General features: G+C 40.2%; 1 protein-coding gene across 8 annotated transcripts in view; it reads left to right on the top strand.

The window, feature by feature from the left end:
- The window catches only part of CMSS1 (cms1 ribosomal small subunit homolog), a 221,130-nt gene that overhangs the window by 176,403 nt on the left and 20,464 nt on the right, over positions 1-24,263 (top strand). Inside the window, exon 1 of one of the 8 annotated variants that reach the window (XM_066175208.1) lies at positions 13,240-13,385. The exons of the other annotated variants lie outside the window; for them this stretch is intronic. Within the exon in view, the coding sequence (XP_066031305.1) occupies positions 13,376-13,385 (10 nt within the window). The 5' untranslated portion in view covers positions 13,240-13,375. Of the gene's footprint in view, positions 1-13,239; positions 13,386-24,263 lie in introns of those variants that run through there. 8 annotated transcript variants of the gene reach the window in all.

The following is a 24,263-nucleotide window of genomic DNA, read 5'->3' on the forward strand; positions in this document are numbered from 1 at the left end:
TTAATTTCGTTCTTAAGCTCTTTCCAAGAAAAGACATGGCTGCCATTGCTGCTCTGATTTTCCTTCTTATCTTGTTCCTTCTCTTCTGCTGGCCCATGTTTGAGTGATGGGATATGACCCCTCTTGGATTATTACTGTCTCTTTTCACAGTTCTCATGTGTCTCTCTATTTCCTTCCTAATTTTTGCCATGATGTTTAAATAAAAACAAAACAAAAAAAAAAAAAAACAACCCAAAATTCTTTGATGGCACCACATGGGCAGAAAAATGTCTGGAGGATCATGTCATTCAGTCTACACAATGCTTGAATCTCAGCCATTCTCTGAGTTCATTGCTTACATGACCTCTAAATATTTATTTTTGAAATGGGTTTATAAATTGCTACAATTGATTAAAAGACTCCTGAAAAATGTGACTTTTTCTAAACACATGCAGAATGGTGGTTGGTTTTAACAAAACAAGACAACAAAAAAAGCAAACAACTTGTTAAATTTCACTTGTAGTATCAGATCTGTGCAAATCTATATGTTGTTTTATTCTTTAAATCTGGTGGGTAGAAGCTGAATGACCAATATGTATTCAGAATGACCATAACCTTGGCAGCAACTCTGAACTCATATATCAATATTTCTAACATGAGATGCAACCATAATTTTCTTTCAACGGCCACGTTTTAGGAGGTTTATTTTCTTTTGGTTTTTAGTGTATTCCCCTTGTGCTTTTGCTTGGACAAATACTCCGTCTTGCATGATTAAAATCAAACTCTCTTACTAGTGTATATTTAAATTGTTTTGTCCCGTATAAACAGGCAGACCTTGGCTCCAACTCTACATTACTATGTGAGACATCAGATTCTTAAGACCTCTGGTTAATTGAAAATCAGTTAATGGGAACTAATTATCATTGCCTTGTGATGAAGGCTTACTGAAAGTGTCTTAATATAAATACATAGGTGACTGTAAGAGTCAAACCCAGAGATGAGTGTGGGGAAGGCTATAGGCTAAAGCTAATTTGTTGAGATTATAAATGCTTATCCAGCCTTCCTCTGTTGCAATAATAAACAGTCAAAGCACCTTCATACATATCTACCAGGTAAATACATGTGAGTAGGTTTACCTTGTGGAATTTGAGTATAGATGTATAATACATTTCAATTTTCTAGCTGGAAATCTTTATTTTTTTTCAAGTACTTCATACCAGGACTTATGCTACAAAGCTTATCAGCGTGCTCCAAGAGGCCTAAAGAGCCCTGTCAAACACAGATTTACCACAGCTTTTTATTTCCCATGGCTGAAGTTATGTGGCAACTATGGCAATGTAAAAAGTGCATTATTCGAGGAGGTAAATGGCTCAATCTGCTAATCCTGCTTTCTAAACAGTACCTGAGAATACAGATGACTTGCTTTGCCAAAATCAAGCTTTAGGAAAAGTAAATTTGACATCTTGTTTTAATGGTGTAAGTGGGTGAGGGTAATACTATTCAGCCAGAGTGTTTCATTACAATTACCAGTTTGAAAAATAAAATAACACTTGAGAACATGTTATTACACTAACGTGATCCAAATCCAGCTTTCGTTGGAGAGCCCAACTGTAAAATGAACACAATTTTTGAGGTTAATACTCCTTTACCACACAGTGCCTCCTCACACAACGGCAATAACATTTGTATAATGGGGCATTTTGATTGCTTTAATCACCACTTACTGCACTCATACTGGTCATTAGTTCTACAGATTAATGATACAAACATGGATTTATTAGTGCTGTAAACCTGTGGAAAACAGTGGGTCAGATTAGTGTCTTTTTCATAACAACAACTGATGTGCTTTTATTAGATCTGAACATGGTGTGTCACTTTCTACAGTAAAAATGACTGCTTGTGAGCCATTTCAGGTTGCTTTCATCCCTTGGTTGTAACCTTTTGAATTGTAGAAAACTCTCCCACTTGCTAGCAAAGTCTCAGTTCCTGATTTAGGGGATCAAAAACTGTTTGGAGTTCACTTTTTACCCCAGAGGGAAATGTTTTTATTTAAAAATAGCCCTTTTTTACATGTAATGCTGACACAGTAGAGACCCCTGAGTTTCCTGAGAGGATAAGATATGCAAGATATGTGTGTCTTAATGTGACTGTTCGTAAACCAACTTACTGCTGGACTGCAGCCTGAAATGCAAAACTGATCAAAGAAACAAACTTCTGATGCAAAATTAGCTACAGTAATTAGTGCCCTTTGGATTTTAAGGAGTTAATCTATCTGTCAAACCATGTTTTTGTAATGCCCCAGTCTGTGCCCTGTCTACACAACCATGAGAACATCTTTGAGATGGTTAGAGACTTCAAAAGCTCTGTAAGTCCATCAAAATCCATTTCTTCCCTCCTTTTGTGTAATTTGCCATCAAGTTCATTAGAGTCACTTCTAAGAAGGGCTGATGAATATGAATCTTACCTGCTACCACTTAAACCAGTTCTTACGTTCAGGGTTAGATGTTGTTTCTCAATTTGGTTGTCTTTCAGTAGCAATGAGCTATTTTATCTACAACATTAGCAACTGTGTGGTTTCTTGGCTGTAATGTTCCACAGCTGATGAAAAAAACCATAGAAATTGTTAAACCTTAGACCCAAGAACATGAAGTATTTCTTAGAGGTACATTTTAAGGAATTGTTGAGTACAGTAGTTTTCTTTGGTGTCCATTCCTGTGCTCTGAGAGGTGTGCTTGCCCTGTCTTCCACTGGCTGCAAAATCTGGGCATCTCCTGTTGGTCTGATAAAGACAGTCCTTGCATAACCCGTCCAAAAATCCTCAAATGGATGGGCTGTTGGGGCCAGGTCCTTGTGTGGGAGAACGTGGCACAGTCATTTTGTAAGCAGAAGATAAAGAGTGTGCTGCTCCTGGGCATGCAGAGCCATGGAGTGGCATATGAATCCCAGGCAGTTGGTTTGATAGTGCATAGGGAAAAGGAGAGGGGAAGGATTCTGAATCCTTAAGAAATATTTATTCTTAATACATGCAGAGATTCAATTTCCTTGTGCTGAGCTGGAGACAGCTGGGATTCCTCCAGACACTGAGGAAGCTGGGCGTCAGCACTGTCTGCTTCAGATAAGATTAATAATGTATAGATTCATGGGGAATGGAGCCTAATCTGTTGGGATGCCACAGCAAGCACTCCTAGTGAGGAGGAGCAGCTGCCTGCCTTGGGCCTCCTGAGAAGAACAGGAGGAACCATCTGAGACAGATTGGGATTGACTCCTGTTTGTTCTGCAGGCAAGTTGCTCGCACCTTGTAGCAGACTGTGTTGAATGCAGCACAGATCTATGGATGCGTGATCATGTCCAATTCTTGGCTCTGTACACTTCAAAACTCTCTTAGAAAAATGACCCCACAACTGAACTCAAGAATACAGCAGAAGGAACTTTTTTCACCCTTGAATAGCAGACTACAAGTGTGCTTAGTGAAATACATCCTACCACAAGTCTTGACCAACAAACCAGAACCGCAGCAGTTTTTTGAATTAAAATCCTCTGCAGCCACTTCTGCTTCCCATTTTCAGTTTGGGAGCTGAGAACTGTTTGGTCTCTTTAATACTTTCTGTGTTGTACACAGGTTGGAGGCTTTTGACCTATCCCTTCTACACCTTTTTTGTCAGCCAGAGTTCAGAACCATGGAGTGATAGAGCTTTGTAGGCTCAAGCTCTTTTGGGCTCCCTTCTGAGGTGCTGGGTATGATCTGCCCAAGCTTGCCGTTTTGAAGCAGTTTTTAGGGTCAGCCCAAGGTGAAGTGCACCATGTTATTTACCTTTCCACATCCTTGGATGCAATTAAAAGAGATGGAATGGGTGAAGAATATAAAATTAGGAGGGGAATTCTTGATCTCTCAAGGCTGCAGCATGCAAGTGCTGGTACTGTCACACATTCCTGGTATTTAACCTGAGGCAGGGAGAGCAATAGCAGCTGTTCCTTTCCTGCTGGCTTGAACACGGTGTAAGTGGTGGTGTACCCAGTGGGTGTTAAATACATCACTCAAGCTCTTCTGAAACTTGAACTAAATACTCAGTTGGTTGCCCAGTGTAAAAAAAAAAAAAAAAAAAAAAAAAAAAAAAAAAAAAAAAATTAAAATGACTGAGGCTTGAAAATCTGTGCAGAGACTGCCTCTCCAAATAAAAAAGTCAGATTTTGTGCCCTGTTTACAGTAATAATTTGATGCTTTTTCCATTTTGAGGTTTGCAGTCCAAGCTCTTCAAGCATTGGTTTCACAAACAATTACTGCTAAGCATGAATGACTGGTTTCCAGCCTGGAATAATTTTACATGCTCCAGAGAATGCCATTGCCTTTACCCAATTCTGTGATTATTTACTGAAACAAATTATTACTGTAACTGCTGGGGGAATGACAACTGTAAAATAGAATATCTGCGGTACTGTTGGGTTAGCAGAAGCAAACAGAAAATAATGAGCTAGATGCCATGCTAGAGATCTGAGCATAGGTCTGTACATCGCCTGTTGCGAAAGGAAATCCATTATCAGTCTCTTAAATCAGATTTACTTCATTGCTCCTGCACAAAGTGAGATATGTTTTTTTATCCTGCACGCACCAATTTCACCCTGGAAAACTAATCTAATTCATCATTTATTTTAATTGGGTTGGGTTTTGTCAGCTTTATGGGTACACTGGGGCAAGGGACATGTGAATTTACTTCTCTTTCTTTCCCCCAGCCTCTTCAGTGCCTGTCTTTTCGAAAAATGTAGGTAACAACAATGAACAGCTGGCAGAGTTGGGCTGGATTTAGCCTAGTGGTATAGCCGGCAGGAACTTGGTATCCCTTCACAGGGGTAGGAGCTGCCAGGAGCAAGTGTGTTTCCACCCCTGTGTGACAGCGCCTCCAGCAGGGACCGTGACTGTCCAGACCCTGAGCAGGGGATGCAGAAGCTCACCCTGTTGAGAAGGGGAGAGGGTTGGGTTTTGCAGAAAACAAAGCATTTTCTACATGACAACAAAGAGAAATGTTCTGGGTCAGAATTAGAGTTCCACATCTCTTACCCTCATTCCCTTTCCTGCCACCACTGCCACTGGCTTCGTTGGCATGTGCTGGCTGCCCTTCTCTTGGGTTTAGCCATTTCCGCTAGAATATTTTCTTCAGGGGTTTTCCTGGTCCTTTCACATTGGATCTTTTTCTGGTTATTACATCCCTTTTGGAGGAAGATTTGGTATCTACTGCTGCTACTGGATGGGGACAGTGTGCAGCCACCTCCACAGGTCACGTTTAACTGATGCTGGGGACTGCAGTGTCTCAGTAGAAGCAGGGAGAGTCCTGGGCAATTTAACATTTTCATTTTCATACAGCAGCAAAACACTGGTGAATTCATGATGCAAAGGAGAATGCACAGGAAAATTTATGTGCTTTCTGAATTTAAAGATATAGATGACATCATCTTATGAGTCTTATGATGTATTAGCTCAAAACTTGCTTATTTTGGGATCTGGTTCTTTGTTTGCCACATATTTATGTGCATGTTTTGTCAGACTTTAGGCACAACTCCTGTAAGCCTGGATTATACAGAAAATGTATATGACACTGCACCATGTGTTGAACCCTGAACATCCTGCTTTTCATCTTTTCATGTTATCTCATATTATTATGCTAGTTCACTGCTGAGCTTTTTAACCAAATGCTACTGTGGCTCATCTTTATTATAAGAGAGGCATATTTTAAATTAAAATGCTTTATCAAAATAAACCCTTCTTTTATGATTAGGAATGTTTTTGTGCTTTTAATTAATACAAGTATTGAAGAGGTATTTGGTTTCTGATGCTATATTTGGCATTTCACAGCCACATGATTTTAGTGATATATAGTTGAAATGTCTTTTGAAAGCCTCTATAATAAAAATAGAAGAGAAATTAGATTACCTCTGAGACTTAAAAGAACTGTTGAAGAATTTATTAGAGCAATGTTAAAGTGTGCTGTAAAACGAATCATGTTAGTCTCCAAATTGATCTGGGATATCTGGGGATTCAGAGTGCTGTACTACTTGGATTAATTAAAATGTAGTCAGCTGTAACCTTCCTTATACTCAAAATTGTTCCCCAGGGTTATACCTTCATTACCGTCCTGGTGTAGCCTTCCAGTCTTGACCATTGCTGAGCTAAGTAATTAGTTCAGTTTAAAACAAAAACCAAAGGATAAAATGACCATGACAGTACTTAATGTATTGTTTGGGGTTTTTTTTATTGCTATGCTGGGCACTGTTTGATGTCATTAATTGTATATAGCCATTCTTTCTGCTCCCAAAGACAAACAGTGAGAGACAAAGTATCTCTGATATGAGGGTTATGCTGTTTTCCATATTGTAAGACATGGAATAATTTACGATTTCTGTTTTCTGTAACTTTGGCTAAGACACTGATCTCCCTGTGCAGATGTGCTTCCTATCTCGTCCTTGTTGTGCTGTGGGTTGGTTCTGCTACAGGAGTTTCCTTATCAGCAGTCCTGCAGTAAATCAACAAGTTGGAGACTGCATTTCCCAACAGGGTCTCGAAGGAGGAGCTCACATCATGTGAATCCGTACAGGATACCAGAGGACATCTGCCTTACGAGGCTGTCTCCAGAGTCCAGACTTCAGGATCTAGATAAAGCACTGCTTCTGTCTCTCCCACCCCGCGCATATTCTGGCCCCAGCTTTGCAGAGTCTGTCAGCAGTTTGTCCTTGAGCTGGATGTGGTAGTGAAACCCTCTGGATAAGGCTGACCCTTATCTTTCTCTTGTGTCCTGTCAGGGGCACTCTCCCAGAAGCTGCTGAATAGCAAAGACATGACAAAGAAGCCTTTGATTGTGGCTGTCAATACTGGAGCGTGGAGATTGTAACTCAAGATCAAAATGCATCTAACTTAGTTTTGGCTCTGACAGAGTAAGACCCAAGTTCGTTCTTTGTACTAATGATCTGAATGCAACTGGTTTGGATTCTCAAAAAGACTTTTAAAAACACTTTTGCTTTTTCAAGTGTTAAAGAAAGGGATTTCATGTCCTTTCTGTCACAATATAAAAAACAACTATTATATTCTCCTATAGCACTTCCAGAATCCCACAGGACTTCACATATGTTATTTAGGCTCCAACAAACCCCATTAAGGGATATTTCTGCATCTTTTTTTTTTCCTGCAGTAAGACTAACTGAGATGGAAGAAATGCTAGTGGTTTGCTAAAGGCTAAGAAGCCCCTCTCAAATGAGTCCCTCTCAATGAATACTCCCAATCTCTTTAGTATAACACAGCACATACATGCCCTGACTTCCATCCAAATAAATCCTCTAGAACTTCCTCCTCAGACCACGTGGACTGGGCATTTACACAAATGAAACACAATGTATTGACTCATCTATGATGAGTACATCATCAATTGTAAAATAGAATATTAACTGCTTAGTACATACTATAACTTTACACTTGTAATGCCAAAAAAGTCTTCAGTGTTAGCAGTTCTATTTAAGTGACATGTCAGAGGAGAAGACAGTAGGGAAGAGTGTAGCTGTGCCTTCTGCAGTGATGACTCCATACCCTGCACTGTTTGATGAAGCCTGGCATTTCTTCCTTTTGTTTCGGTGTCAGGGAGCAAACTTGATGGGAAACCTGCCTTGTATGTTTATGACAGAGAAGTCTAAAATGGAGGAATATCCAGGCTCCCAAAGAGATTTGTGAAATTCTTTGCCCACGTAAGGAGCCAATCTCTGGGAAGACTCAATAAATCTATAATTATACTACATGCTGTCCACCTCAGACAGCTGGAAGTCAGATGAAAGGTATTTTGAGGAGGAGCAAAAACTCTGTTTCCCGCCCCCCCTTCAAGTGCCTCAAGTTGCAAAAAAGGCCATATAATTTCAACCTCTGGGTGTCTGCTTGTCTCCATTGCAGCCTGGTTGTCTCTCCTTCTAAGTGGGCTGGTGCTGATGAGTGGGTGAATGTGCAGCAAGGAATGTGCAGCCCCTTGGCTCGGCTGAGTGAGAGGAACTGCACAGCAACAGCAGGTGCTCGAGCACATGAGCCCTGACACATCTTCTCAACCCTTCATTTTTCTCATATACTGACAAGCTCATCCTGTACAGTCTCACTTTCTTCCCAAGTGGGACTTCCTTGCCACCCCCTTCTTTCAGGCAGGTGTTGTGAGAGGGGACGTACATCAACTTGTACTGGGTGACATCTCTGAGCGTTGTGTTAGCAGAAGAGAACTCAGTGACAGGGAGAGTGGCTGCTGCTCATTTGCTATGTTAAATTGAGTGTTCCTAAAGACCGACAAGATGGTATAAAATGCCTATTTTTACTGTACTTTCTACATGATTTTTAAATTGTTTCTTAAGGGAGAGCACTAAATTATTTGACATCCATTTAGAGATATTTTTTTTCATCCTTCAGTCTTTTATTCACCCATGATATTATTAGTTGTTAAGAAAAGTGCATGAGGACTGTGCTAAAATACAACCATGTTGTACATACTGATTTTTTGCAAAGTTATTTGTGCTAGGGATTGGACTCTGCTCTCTTGTTGAAGTGAATGCCTGCAGATCAGACTGGTGTACTCAAAAGCTGGTTATGAGTGAAAAGTGAGAAAGTTCACCTCCAAGGATTTCTTCTAACAGGACTATGGTTCATTTTATGTAAAATTGTGATTTACTGTTTTGCAGTTGTCTATATGCACTTTCATTCTCTAGTGTTTGGGACAGAGGAACTCAAGTGTTGTTGGATTACTTTCTGTGGCATTTCAGCATCAGTAATGATCACTGAATTTGCTGCAATTGAAAGAATTTAGGCTTATGTAATGGAAGATAAGAAATTTGTGTCAGTTTTATATAATCCCAGTTTTAACTGTTTCTTCCTGCATAGCTTAATGCCACACTGTATAGATGGGATTGTCATTGGAAATTGTTTTAAAGTTGACAACCTTCATCTTCTCACATGAATGGGTTGTATACCCATCCTGAATAATCACCAAAGTAGGGACCGAGAGCCAGGAAATTGTATTGAGTGGGACCACAAAGTTGTCTGGGCAAGAAATAGGGCACTGGGTATAGCAGATTGTGGTCTGCCTGCAGTTTTCCTGAGTTCAGAGCTGGCACCTGCGACCGGCAAGCAGTGTGATACTGCAGGCCTGAAGAGTATCTCACTGATCCAGTGGATTTATTGTCCTGTGCCTTACCTGTGCTTAGTTGTGTGCATGAAGATTTTTTTGTACTTTCAGTAGACAACAGTCGCTTTGCCACATTTAAAAGTAATATTCTGTAATTGCAAAACATGAAAACCAGTGTTGGAGAGCTTTCTGTCCGTCCCAACACTTGTATCAGACTGAAAAAAAATGCAGATGATGGGTCTGTTCCTCTCCTCAGGGCAGACTCTACCAGCAGGACACCCTATGGAAAAGTTGTGTTGTCAGGGTTTTTTCCTTCCCATTTTTGAGAGATGGATTTGTGAAAGCAGGTCAGACAAAGGTTGGGGTTATGTGCCTGGTTGTGAGTATGATCTTCGATTTCTTTCCCTGTCCCTATTACAAATAAGTCTCAAGGGAAAGTAATGTTTAGCAGAATGACTGTAATTATTTGATTAGCTGCTTGCTTAATTATAGCTTTGGGATTTTTCTGTGTCTGTAAGTATCTCTCTTTCCTATACAGCATATATTGGCATGTCATCATCCAGCTCTTCCTGGAAAGTATATTCGGAAGTTGTGGCAATAGTCACTAAAGGTTTTGAAAGAAAGTTTCGGTGCAGGATTTAAGGCAGAGCTCCTTTAGCAGCTGTAGGCACCTGTTTTCATACCAAATTTTGTGTTCCTCCCTTACACAGGTGTACACATAGAGCTGTACCCAAGTACTCACAGACTGACTCCCAGTGCCACCTTTACCCTTTTCACACTCTTCCAAGCCCCTTTTGGGTGTCCCTGCCTCGATGCAAGCTGCAGCACCAGCTGTATATTGGTGGTGGTGGATGGAGGTGTCTTGGGTCCTGCAGGTTGACTGCAGAGCCATGTAGCATTGGTGCTGTGGCACCTGGCAGGACCTCCTGTTAAAGGTCCTTGTTTCAGTACGGGTTGAGGTATCTGACTCTCCCCAAAATCCCAGCTTGTTTTACTGTTCAGCTTGGCAGAAAGCGAGAAAAATCTCAGGCTTATCTGTTGTTTGGTTGCACCAGAAGAAAGCTCCCAAGGCAGAACATAAATACAGTGAGTAGAGCAGGGGATCTGACTGCTGATCCCCCCAGGGACTTGTCCCCCTGGCGCTGTTTGGATTTACCCCTCTGGCTCTGGCCCTGCTTACACCTGTCAGCTGAGGGGGACAGTGCCAAAGCAACGAGTGAGTGAATGTGCTCTTGGAGCTTTGCCTGGGCAGTTGGCAGCATACATCATTAGCCAAGCTTTCCCTTCCTCCTCCTCCACAGCCTTGGACATGTCATTCAGTATGTATGGCCATGCCCTTCCACCACAGGGAAGGAAGGTGGGTTTCAGCCCTATCAGCCCCTCTAATAAAATTGAAGGGTTTCAGTCTTTCTTTCTTTCTTACATGAGAGGAGAAAAAAATAAATTTCCTCCTTTAAATTAATTTTTTTAAAATTTTTTTCTCTTCCATGGTGGTCTCCACTAGAATGGACATATTGTGCCCATTGGAGACCATACCATAGCAAGACAAAGCTAACTCATGGTGCCGGAATTTTTTAATGGAGTTTTATGAGGAGAGAATAGAAAGACTAAGAACCCACCAAGTAGAATTGGCCCCAGAGGGAGGCTAGAAGCAGACTGAGGTTTGTCTACCTTAGAATATGAGGCCTGTTCACTCAGATGTGCTTTTCTCTAGCTTCTTCTGGTAATGCCATGCTCATATTCATTATCATACTGCCATTTTCCAAAGCTGTCATCCTGTCATCCCTATGTCAACAAACCTCCCACCAGTTTGGGTGACAGACACATTTTAGGCTCATCTCCTGTGGGAAGGGTGTGATGACCCTTCCTTCAAAACAAGCCAGTCCCTGTCTGCCACTGTGATGTGGCAGCGCTCCTGTCCATCTGCCAGGGGGATGTTTGGCAATGCTGCATTAGTAAGCACAGTCACATCACTACTGCTTTTTTTTAAGCCAACCCTACAACCCTGGTGTCTTTAATATTGATGGGGGAGTAAGTAATATTTTCCCACGTGCAAATGGAGAGTAGTACCACAAAGCATCACAAAAACTAAGTTGATTCATTAAGCAATAACTTTAGGCAAAACCTGAACATTTAAAATTCATGAAGACGTATTTTCCCCCTTTTCTATCAGTGTATAGCTACTGTTTCTAGAAGATTGTTCAGATCTTACATTGCACTAGATGCTTTTATACTGTGACACCTTTTACTTGCTGGTAAATTTGATAAACGCATTTGCAGTACTTCAGTAACCCTCCTTTAACAGCCTCTTCTTCCAAGTTCTTGCAATATCAGCCTTCTGGATGAATCTGAGTTATCACATGCAACACAGCCCAAGTTGGTTCCGTGGCATGATACCACAATTTTCATTTGTTAAAGAGTGTTAGGACTGCTAGGAAGGTATTTGGTGTGAAAGGGATGGTGTTTATTACTTCTGTCAAATAAACTTAAGACTCCAAGCATAAATTACTAAGCAAAATCAGAAGCAAAGAACGAGATCTTGTATAGAGCTGAGAGTAAGCAAAATGAGAAGTTTTTTCAGCAGATTAGACTTTTGCCAACTTAGAATGTTTTATAGCCTGATGCATGGCATCGTTTAACTAGCTGCTATGCTAAGGAAAGACAACCTGAAATAATTATGGGAATTCACCCAGTCACCTTAGCTGAACTCACAGTGACTTGGTGACCTCTCTTGCTCTTTGCTTACTTTTAATCCAGAATCCATCTGCCTTTCTTCAGTTGCTTCTGCTAAGGCTTTTACGCAGTGATTATGTTGTGAAGAATGTTTTGGTGATGTCCCATCAGTGTTTGGACCTTTGGATCAAGTGGACCTTCCTACCCAATTTTTTCATGTTTCACCATTCCTGTGGCCTCGCTGTGGTCATGTTGCATTAGAAAGTGTGTGTGTGTGCCAGTGCTAAATCCATGGCTCCAGAGTGTCTTTACATGACAACATTCTCCTCATGTTGGATCCATACTAAAGTATCATCATGCCCATGTGACCTGAAGTGTGTTAGGATCTCCTTACAGTCAGGTATGCAATGATGTATTCTGTCCAGAGGTTTTATTTTCCTTAAGAATCACAACAGTTTAAAATGGTGCTGAGAAAAATTGTTGAGCCATATGTGCTTTTATAAAGAGAAGCAATGCTGAACCAGTGTATAGCATACAGTGTAAAGGGCACCAAATACAATATGATCTGTAATGCTACCTGCGCTCTGGAGCTGAGCAACTTCTTTGGAACTATACAGGGATTTGAGCACGTGTTCATTTATTAATTATTATTATTTTTTACTTATATCTGTGCCATTTACAGCAAGCCCTCTAAAGCAAACTTGCTGGCATGCTTGCTCATATTGTGCAAAATAATGTGGCTGAAACATGACTGAACACATCTAGGTGCATGCCTGTATATGTAATCAATGTGCATATAGCCACACATTTGGGATTCTCTCATTTTTCAGAATGATACAGTCTACTGGCATGGCTGCGTGCTTTTTACAGTAATTTAAGCAGGTAAAAATCAGATAGTGTATATTCTATTTCACATGCTGATACCCATTTTATTTTCCCATTTCTTATACACAGTGATAATGAGAATTGATATTTTTACATGAAGAATTTCATAATCCAAAAATACCCTTAATGCTGACATGCAGAACTGGTGTAGCAGAAGAAGCATATCTGATCCAAATCATCAATTGCTCTGTAATTACAATGACAATACAAAAATAAAGCAGCCTTACCTTTGCTCAGGAGAGTCTTTTTGCTCTGTCCCAGGCAGTTTCCTCTCCTTATTCAACTGAAAAGGGAAAATCCACTTAAATAAGAAAAAGATAAGGACTAGAAGAGTGAAGGATTTAAGGAGTTCTCATCTGAACTGCTGATCCACTTGTTTTTAGCAAATTGCAAAAAACCTCGATCCAGCAGTAGCTCAGAGCGACTTTCCTATCCTCGTGTGTTCTGTAGGCTGAGAATCTGCAAGAATAAACCTGAGATGGTGCTGCAAGAGAGAGACAGCGGGGGGGACCTTGGCACGGAGTTGGACCAAACTCTAAATATAGCCCAACCCACTTTCTGTGCAATTCTCTTCATGCTCTGAAGGCAGATGACCTTGTCGGAAAACTGACCTCCCGGTACGTCCCCCTCTTAGTAGAGAGGATCTAAGGGAACAGGACTCCGGCATAAAGGGACAGAAAAGCAATCCACCATCTGCTTGCAGCAAAATGAATTTAGGTATGAGCTCCTATTTTCCTGATAGTTAGAACTGATTGACTCATGATGTGTTTTATTTGATCATTTAAACAAATGAGCTGCATGTCAGTTCACAAAAGGCCTGTGCAGATGAGATTGCATTGTAATTGTTAGTCTTAAATAGAGAGCACTGACATAGATGACAAGCCCGATGCCTTTCCTCCTCTCAAAAGCCTTAATGCATCAGTGTGCAGTATTGCCCTAAATGCTTCTGACTATAAAAATTATCCCTTCTTTCACTTGCTTTTATAATCAGTGAGACTTTTTGGAAAAGTGAGTTAAATCCATAAATGTATATTCTAGTGCTGTATAAATTTGAGATGTTAGGATAGCTTAAAAGGGGATGAGAACCTGCAACAGCAGAGATCAAACTGCAGAGAAATGTGAAGTATATGAGAGGAGGAGGAAGCAAAGAATAAGAGGAATAGAAACATAACCCTTGTGCCTTAGATGGGGAACTGGTTTTCAACAGATGTTTTATAATCTGGGGAATTTGCCACTCTAACTGTGTGGCAACATGTCAGGGTATTTTGTTCTTAGCCTGAAGGAGAGTTTAGCTTGATATGAGTCAACCTGATACTCTGTCAAATGGAGACCTGATACTTCTATGTCATATGAAAGCTTCTAAAAAAAAAAAAAAAAAAAAAAAAGCTGCAGAAATCAGAGCAGCTTAAAATGTCAACTCTCATGTTGTGTGTAAAGATGGGCAGGAGAGTTGGGATAAAAGACTGTTTGCAGTGTTGTTCTTCAGTGGGATGTATTATTTGGTGGTGACAGCTATCTGAGTGTATGCTATATTTTATGCATGCATGCAGTTTTCCATGTTCAGAGAGAACCTGAGAAAAATCAGGACTGTGGTAACTGCATACTACAGATGTGTGCATCTGCAAAACATCCATGAGCCAAAAAGGTGGGAATGGTATCAGTAGTCAGTAAAGTAGCAATATATCTCTGTGAACAATAATTTGTGCTGTTAAGTTTTTGTGAAGTGTGCTATATATCCTTTTTAATTGCAGCCTACTATTTTTGGCAAGTTCCACTGTGTAATTTTATCATGATCTATATACTTGAAGTGCACAGGATCAGCCAGACTCTCTGTGTTACCCTCACAGCAAGAACTGCAGCTGTGAGCCACAGCTGCTTCCCAATACAGAGAACAGTAAAAAAGCAGGAATCACTGGAATTATTAAGGGAGACATCACATCTGGGACTATGCTACATTCCTGGCTAAAACTCACTCATAGTCAGACCTAGGCGAGACCCCACCCATTAAATGGTTTTATGGATTTACCCAAGTTCATCTTTCCCCCCAGTTTACCTATTTATTCCCCATTAACAAGAATAAATGTTTTTCAGAAGTCAATATTGTAACAAATGAAGAACGGTGGTCTTTGATTTAGAAGAGAGGACCTGTAAAAGGAACAAGTCCACCTACAGATAGGTGTGTATTGAATAGCACTGTGTATGTAGTGAAATTCTGAATGTACAGGTCACCAACATCACTAAACATGGATAGCACTGTGGCTGTCTGTGCTCCAGGGTGGTACCCTCGTGAGAGCCACACCAACCCTCCCAGTTCAAGCTCCACAGTGCCCCTGCCAATTCTACCCCTCTCTCTAGTGCCAGGATATTGAATTCACCACAGATACCTTCATTCAGACCTGGAAGGTGATGAGGATGAAGGAGGGAATATATACCCCTCCCCAGCATGAGGAGTATACTTTTCACCTCTTTTTCACCCGCTTTTCACCCTCTGCAGCAAACAGAGGCTTCCATAGTGATGGATGGGTAGTTGTTAGAAAAAGGAGCAATCACAGTGCTTGGCGGGTCTTAAAGCACAGGCTGTAGTCATACTTTGTCAGGAACTGGGCCGTGCACTTCTCCCTTAGGAATATTGCGGAGAAGGAGTGATTTCTTGCTCACACAAATAATACACTGGTTGGCTTTGAGCAGGGAGTTAATCTTTGGGGAGGCTTTTATAGAGTGGTGCTGTTCATGTGTACAGGGCTCTAAATGTTGCATGACCAACCCCAGTGATGCAGACTTCCTGGAAGAAGGGGAAAAGTCTTTAAAAGTGGTTGTATGTGTTCATCAAGATGGATGGAAAAGTGTTTTGTTTGACAGCTGTGTACGCTCAAGTTTTCTTTAGGATGACTTTAATTTTTCTCTCTGCACCACGAAGAGGAAAATGCAGTAGAGTCTGGCCCTAGTTTGTGCCTAGCTTTCCCTGAGCTCTTAACTTTTGTTTTCCTTATGATTCTGAATATTTTTTCTGCTTATTTGTTGACAGCTTTTGACTGCCCAGATTTCTTTGGTAGCATTTCCTCTGGAATGAGTTGGGTCTGACTCTTCAGAGCCCAGGCAGTTTTCTATCCCAGATGCCTGTGTTGGGGTTGAGACCTATTTCAAGCCAAGTTTGTGGGATTCTCCCTCAACACAATTAAACATTCTAGTAACTAGTATGTGTGAGGTGATTTTTCTTTGGATTAACCCCAAATTCCTAGACAGTCGTAGTTGTTTAAGTATCCCATGGAGCATTTACAAGGTGAGATTGTGAACCATAATGGCTCAGACAGTTTCCAGTGTGGTCAACTGTATCCTGGCTTGCTCTGTTCCTCTGCTTTTCAGAGTTGGATAGCATTGTCTTATGAGCATAAGCTGTTGCACAGGATTGCTGGCACTCTTTTGAGTGGTTTCTAAACTGACTGTATGGCGTGCAATGTGTGGCATCTCTTAGGAAGAGAAGCTCTTTTTACAAGGTTAACGTTCATAATGTTCATCCATCCAGTAGATTTGAAAAGAGCCAAAACCCCATGCTACTTAAACAAAAGTCTCCCATTTCCTCATCTCTCTAGAAATAAGGTTTTGAATTAAATTTTGAGTTACAAGGAGGTTATTGGAAGTTTCAGCATGAAGGATAGTTTTTGAAGAGAACAAAAGGAAAAGAGTAGACTGAAGTGGTTTGTGGATGTTATCTCAGCCTTCACTCATGATACCATGAGTGAAGGGTACAAACAACAGAACTGATTTGTACCCTGTGCTGAAGTCTCTGGTTGCTCAATTTTGACAAGCTCATAATGAACAAATTAAATTGGATGGCAAACAGTCAAAGGACGTGTCGTGTTCCTATCATGTCAAACCTTCCTGTTTGTCCTTTGCTTGCCATGGGTTTTAATACTCCAGTGACTAAATGAATACTGAGTTCTCTCTGCTTACCTTGGTGATGCTGTTTTCCATTGTCAAGGGCATAAGTAGGATATCACATTCAGCCTTTACCTAGTAGGTGAAAAAGTTATTCTTATTAAAAAGAGAGTTACCTACTACTTTTTACCTCTGATCAGTTATGTTCTGTGGCTTTTCTACCATCTTTCTGTCTTATAGGCAAAATATAACAATGAAAAAGTCGAATTATGAGTAGGTTGAAGTTGTAGCTATACTACAAGGCCCAGCCTTGATCATATAAAATTTATTTTCCTGTTCTTACATGTATACAACAGAGGATTTCTTCTGGTCTTATTCTCTGATATCCCCTTTATTTTGTCTCTTTAATTCACTCCCAGTCAGCAAGTCATGTCAAAAATCAGTTTGGTAGTACCTGTTTTGAGTATTGAAAGAAAAATGTTTAAAAAAGGGGAGATGTAGTTGTTAGAAATGTATTGTGGGAAATCCTTTGCATTGCAGATAGTTATGTCTGTGATAAAAAAAAAAAAAAGTTTTCTATCAGATTAGAATTTAGTGAAAATTAACTTGATATTATTCCATTAAGATCTATTCTTTTTTGCTTGAATGGACAGTAATTTTAATTTAAATTATCCAATTTAAAGAAGAGGAACCTAAACTGAATATCCTGTCACAGGATTTATCAGGCAAAAGTAGTTGTTTGTGCTAGATGTGCACAAACTGAACTGCCCCAGGAAAGGGTTTGCATTTTTAGAAGAATATTTTCTTTGACTTTGTAGTACAAGCTTTTGCCAGTCCTTAGGAACTATTGCAGGGAACTCCTACAGAGTGGCCTGGCACAGGCTTGGCCTGGATGGAGTTTGAAGTTTATGCTATCTGAACGTTACCCATGGGGACAAAGTTGAAGCTGGTTTGATTCTTTGGTAGGACTGTGTCTGTTTGTGCTGAGTCCCATATTGTCTGCCCCTTGGGTGTGCCTCACAAGCACAGTTGGAAATACCTTTTTTCAAATACCTTAGGAGATAAAGTTTGCAGTTTGAGGCATCCTCACAGATATCAAAACTTACTGTTGTCCTGGAATGCACCTGTTTTGGGAAAGGACTCTTTAGTTTGTAGAGATTGGAAGGCAAAACAGCCCAGATCTTGGGGACTGTAGATGGTTTGGGATGATGGAGCACTGGCACCATGTGTAATTCCTATGGAGGCTGTCTCAGCCCAAGCAGGGAGGCAGCTCAGTCCCCTCTTGCAGTAGGCTGATGAAGTCGGAGGAATGGGTACTAACTGGTAATAATAACCTGCAACAGAGCTTCCTGTGCAGCTTTGTGCTTCCTAGTGACAATAACAGGTATCAGTGCATTCCGTGTTCTCTCTTGAGTTCTAAGTGGTCAAAATACCCAAATATTTTAAGGCCTTATGACTGAAGGCACTTCATTTGATTCATGTGCCCATTTTGCAAAAGCTAAACTGCAAAAATTGCCTAAGTTTTCCATTAAGCTGTAATATTATGTCTTTTTGATACAATTAAATACTATTTTTTCGTTTATTGTGAGTATATGTTCTTGTATTGATTTCTAAGACTAGATCTTGTCTTACTCTACTGTTTTAAATGATTTAGCTAATCCTTATTCAAGGAGGTAAGGAAATGTTTTGTTGTTTGGGGATTTTTTTTCTGTAATGTGTCATCTATATTTCTCAGTTGTGCTGCTCACTGCACTTGATGCATGCCTGTGATGGAGAGAATTACTTATTTTTCTTGAGTTGCCAGGGGACCCTTTCTAATTTAGCCAGAGCAATCTGAGAAAAGGGTGCTGACACTGTCGTAGCTATTTTTAATGCAATGGTTATGTGGTGATCTTCCCAAGGACAGATTGCTTTTGTGTCTAACATTTTTATCTCATTTACTAGAAATTTCTAAAGTATTGCCATGATAAATAGCCAGCAACTGGTCTGAAGAACCATATTAATAATAAAATTTGTATTCTTAGCCATTCTGTGGTCTAAAAGTCTCCAAAAGAGTTTCATAGCTATTGCTTGGCCAGTTGGCTTTACACCGTGGGCTCCAGGGTATCTGAGCTATTATTAGGCTTCTCGACAGGAAAAATCAAAGCTGTCCACTGCCTACAGAGAGGGAATTTTGGGAGGATTGACCTGGTAGACATGAAAGAGATCCTCCTTTTGGGGTCAGCTGTGCTGGTGACACATAGCTGAGTAATTTAGGATTTGTCCAGGAGATGGTTTGGACTGTTGTGAAACACTGAATTCTGTACCTCCTTCTCCCACTGCTATGCAGAACCTTTGCCTTTTGTCAGGGAAGGATGTTCATCCTTTTTTCTTAGTTAACCAGCCCACCAGCCATGCCTGTTGCATTTAAAAGAGCCCATCTGTTGTTTGGGTGCTGGTGGGCAGCATGGCAGGACCCACCTGAGCCCCGTGTTCTCTGCTGCCTCCAGGAGTGGTACCTTGGGGGTGTGGTGTAAAATACTGTCATTGCCACTTTTAGCCCAGCCACTGTGGTCAGCACAACTCGGCTGGCAACAGGAGCCCTCTCAGCTGAGCAAGGATGAACAGGGACTTGGGAGCCAATTTTGCTGACAGCTGTTAACGTTTTACAGAAATTTAATTGACCTTGCACTGTGTGTACCTGATGGGACATGCAGGAGAGGAGCAGTGAGAGAAGTTCCAAGCAGTGCATTGACCTTGAGATTACTTAATCTGAATCACTAAAGATTGAGGCCAGTTTTTAATAGCAAAACTGAGAATAATAAGGAAGTCTCAGTTGTTTTTTTTTCTCTGACCTCTTCCCCTCTTCTCCCTTCCTCCCAAAGAGAAATGGCAATTAAGAAAAGTCTCAAGATGTGCCCAACACACTTGGCATTTTAATTGGCATCAAAGTGTTTCAATCTACTGAATTTAGAGGTGGGAGCCCTGAGAAATAGTTTGCTCCAGATTAATGAACACAGATCAGTACAATTTAATCAACCAGTAAATAAAAATAAACACTTACAAAGCAGCCTGAAATTAATCCATCATAGCACACCCAAACTGAACTATGCCCACCTACAGAATTATGACAAGCATATAATTTCCTATAATATATCTGAAACTAGAAAGAGAGCATAAGAAATACAAAACCTGTTTCCACAGTGTACTGAACTTTTTTGTTAAAAATTAGGAAACACAGGCATTATTTAAAATCTGGTTTCAGGTATGAAGCAATTTTAGAACAGGCAGAGAAGGATAGAAACTGGAAAGGGGTAAAGGGGTGAGGGGCATAATAAATTTTGTACAAACTTTGTTCTCATGTAATTCTAGTTTAGTACTGATACATAGCCCTGATGAAAGCATAAGGGAAGAAACAGGGATTTCTGACCCAGAGCGTGTCTGATTGCAGGCAGATACACAAAATAAAAGTTGAGGGATCCTGCCTTGTGGGCATGCAAAATAGGTTCCCTCCAAATTTTGTCACAGAGATTAATTTAGTGGTAAGAATTGAACTTGTCCTGTACTGGCCTTTGTCACTGGGAGCCTTTTGGACACCAGATAGATGCCAGATCTTGCTTAGCTCCAGAACAAAAAAAAAGCCCAAACCAAAACAAAAAAACACTAGTAGAAATTATTTTCTCTCTTATCTTTGTGTACGTATGCAAAACAACATATTTCTATTCCAAGTTTTCTTTTTTTAATTACATGTTGGTTGTTCCTACATTATGAAGAGTTCTAAGAACCTTCCCTCCTTCATCTCTCAAAAAGCTCCTTTTGTTTCCTTCATATTCCCATCTTGTAACAAGCTTCCCATGGCTGGTATAATTTCTTTGAGCTGCCTTTATCTTTATTTCAGTTGTAGACTGGCTTGAACCACAAGCTCCATTTCCCAAAGAATTTTAAGATTATTTACAGTAGTAACTTTTTATTACTTTTGGGGCATTTGGAAGTGTCCTGCCTAGAAGAGTTTCACTTTTTCAGTCAGCCTTGGTCCTTACAGGAATTAATTATTTATGCTGTTGTCACTTTAACTCCTATGTTAATAATTTCAGAGTAGAAAAGTGGCATGTGAAGGTCAGAAGTCTCAGTAGTGGTGAATCAAAATGCAAATGCATGCATTTGTATGAACTAGCTATTTTGTATGAACAAAATTGCATTCACATCAAAGCACATGTTGTTACGTCCTATATCATTAAGGTCTTGTTTGCCTTTAAAAATACCATAGTAAATAATGAAAAAATATTAATTTGTTGTGAATATATTGGTTAATAAAGGTGATTGTTAAAGGGAACCTGTTAAATTATCTAAATATCTCTGGAATTTTTTAATATGAATGTGTATAAACATGTAGATATGCATGTATTAATACATGTGTTTACATCTATATAATTAGTACCCATATTGATGTACTTGGACTACATGCATATGTTAATATTAAATTTGAAAGAAGTTAGAAACCAGTGCACTGGATGATTTTAAACAGTGATGGATATAAATGAAAAAGTTTGTGTGTGTGTGTGTGTGCATGTATGAAGCAGAAATGGCTTTTTCCTTTCTACATGGTTCAAAATAAGCTCAAACATAAATACTTCATGAGTGGGAAGCCTGTTTGTATGTGCCATGCTGCTGATGTAATACCAAAGCAAAACATGTGGAGAGTTGTGGAATTCTCATTTATTATTCTGTATTCAGAGCATTTTGTGACTGTTCTGATGCCTTGGACGACCTTGTGGTTGCGTAAATGGTGTAAGTCTCGGGGAAGCAGAGGCAGAGAATTGCTGTGCTCAACAGCATCACCCTGCAAGCCGTGTGTCCTGTCAGCACCCGCCTGCCCACTCCTTTGCACCTCAAGCCAGATGAAAGTCAACTTTGTATTAATCAATTAGGTTCTGCATTTTCACCAGCTTATTATTAAGGAAGGATTTGTGAATTCTCCTGTTCTGGCAGAGAGAGTTCTCTTGGGAAGCTCAACACCTCAAAGCAGAGCAAACAGTGCTGGCCTGTTACAGACACGTATGTGATCTCTGAGCTTCTGCATTTATTTGCATCAAGTTATGATTTATTTTGTGAATAACCCTGCTGACATCAAGGTAACTATTTGCAGAGAAAGGTACATGGTTTAATGTGAGCATGGTTGGCAGAGTCTGGCCTGTGGTATTTTATGCCTGCAACAAAATGCTCCTGTCATCACAGGAGCTGACATGGTGTCATAAACAATTACAGCTTGAGTTGAGCTGCTGTCCCGACTGGGACATAGGTGATTGTTTGTGAAATAGGTAGAAAGTTCTCCAGTTGTATGAAATAAAGAAACTCAGGTACTGCAGAAAGATGCTCAAATTTGAACTGATGTTTATTAAGTCTGAGTCTGTGCCCTCTTCTCTCACTTCTTGCTGAGAGCAGAGGACATTGCACCATGAAGTGCTGTCCAAAACTCAAATGAGCAGTGAACAGGTGGTACATTGTCAGGCTATTTCAGATCATGGAAACCATTTGTCCAGTTTTAGATTGCTATTGCTAGCAGCATGTCTTTCAGTTGTGAGAAAGAGAAGAGGTTATTTAAGACTTACATGACTCCTGTTTGCCTTTCAGAGCACGCCAAGTGGGATTTCAGAAGGAATGCTTGCAGATCACAGACAGCTTCCCCTGAATCTATTTGATGCAATTCTCATTTATTTTCAGTGTGAAACATTGGAAAGAGCTCACACAGCAGTTCAGTTCAGTGAAACATACACAAACTCGTTTTGGAGTGGGTGTTTGGGGCTCAAGCGCAGCGAGCAAGAGGGATGAAGAGGCAAATCTGATTTCTTTGATGTACTTCATTTATATCATCTCTCCACAGCCTGCTTCACTGCAGTGTGTCCAAAAACCCCAGGGGTGTGAAACTGATGTGTGTTAAAGCTGGTCGCTCTTTCAATATCTCTGGAGTCAGGGCAAATGAGACAGAAGTCAGTGATGGGTCCTGAAATACAGAAGCTGCTCTACCAAAATACAGCACAAAAAAAATTGCTAGAGGAAGGGTGATCCACAGGGAATCAAGCCCATGGGAATGGCCACGGGTAACACTGAATTACCAAGACACCTTTTAAACTTTCTGGAGTATGCTGAATGATGTGATTTTTCAGCTTCTTCCAATGGAGTGTTGTATCTAAGATTCCAAAGTGGCTGGAGCACGTAAGTGCTCAGTGACCTTGGAGAGGAATAGGCAGGAAAGATCTGCTGCTGTGCAGGGACAGCCATATGGTACAGGAGCACTTGGACATCCTCAACAGAAAGATATTTGCTCTGCACTGTAAGGAAAAGCTTTGTCCCACATATTTTGTTGCTCTGTTCACCTGCTGCCATGTGTTGGCCTGTACAGGACTAAGCACATCATTTCTGCGTGGGCTCTGGCACTCGTGTAGCCACAGTCTGTTCAGCTCTGATATGAGGCTGTGCCTGCAAGGAGAATGAAACAGATAGGTCAGCTGAGCTGTCACGTTCACTTGCTGCACACATTCCTGCATTTGCTTGAGAGCTGGAAAATGAGGGGTTTTCTTGGTGAATTCCTATTTTAAGATTTCAGAATGTCTTCATCCTATATTGAGATGCAAACAAGTGCTATCATTTCTTCCACTGCATCTATTTTGGTCTTAATTAAGTTCATTAACGTATTTATCTACCCTCTTCACTTGGGAGTCTCCTAGTTGTACTGAACAGAAAACAAATTCTCTCCTCAGTTGCTGCTCTCTTTCTAAAGCTCTTGTGGTTTGCCAAGAATCTAGTCTATATCAAGTGAGATTTCATGACAAATGGCATCCAACCTACTAAAATATTTGCTGATTTTCTTTACTGTCTTTCAACTTACTAAACTTTTTTGAACTCCTAACAGCTGTCAGAACCCAACTTTAGGGTGCTGACTGTTACACAGGCTTTTCAAGGTGGGAGAAAGGAGTGAAGATTATAAAATGGTATCTTTCCAGGAATAAATATGTACCCATTTTGTTAACCATTCTGTCACATTAGGTTTTTTACAGCCACTGCCTTATTGCCACATAATATATAATGCTGCATTTGTGGATTAATAGAGATTCTTCCCTCCCCTCTTTCATCCCTTTACTGACCTTTCACTTAAATTCTTTTGCATATTTTTCACGTATCCTTTCACTTACCTTTTTTTAGTAGATAGCCATTTCAACATGGAATTTGTAAATACCAGCTATAACTGATTTTCTCTCTCTCACGTTCTCTGGCCATCAGTTTGCTCTGCTCTCAACTAGTGATTGCATAGATATAGTTATGTCATCTATACTTGGGGTGATGCTTAAGAAATCCTATTCCTCTCTTTTCAAAATAAATAACTTAATCTTGAAACTATGAATTTACAACTTTGGAATACATGAGATTGCAATAAAGACTGAATACCTGTTGGGCAGAAATACTCCAATTACAGAAGTTGAATTAATTCAGTTTGATGGATGATAACACTTCTGGCAGTAATCAGGGAAATAACTGAGACCCCAGTAGAAATGTCTGTCTGAATACATCTAAAGCACTATTATAACACTGTTGGAGGGAGCTGTTGGTGTGCATTTATTTTTTCCCCAAAGTCTTTCTGATAAAAGAGATGAAGAAGAGAATGGGTAGAGACACCTGAATTTAAATAGTTGTCTTTTAAAACCTAAGTGTGTTTTAGATTTGTGGACATTCTGCTCAAACTTC

This window comes from Chamaea fasciata, unplaced genomic scaffold, assembly GCF_029207755.1.
Source record: "Chamaea fasciata isolate MVZ Bird 193981 ecotype frontalis unplaced genomic scaffold, bChaFas1.0.hap1 SCAF_2, whole genome shotgun sequence".
Lineage (NCBI taxonomy): Eukaryota > Metazoa > Chordata > Aves > Passeriformes > Sylviidae > Chamaea > Chamaea fasciata.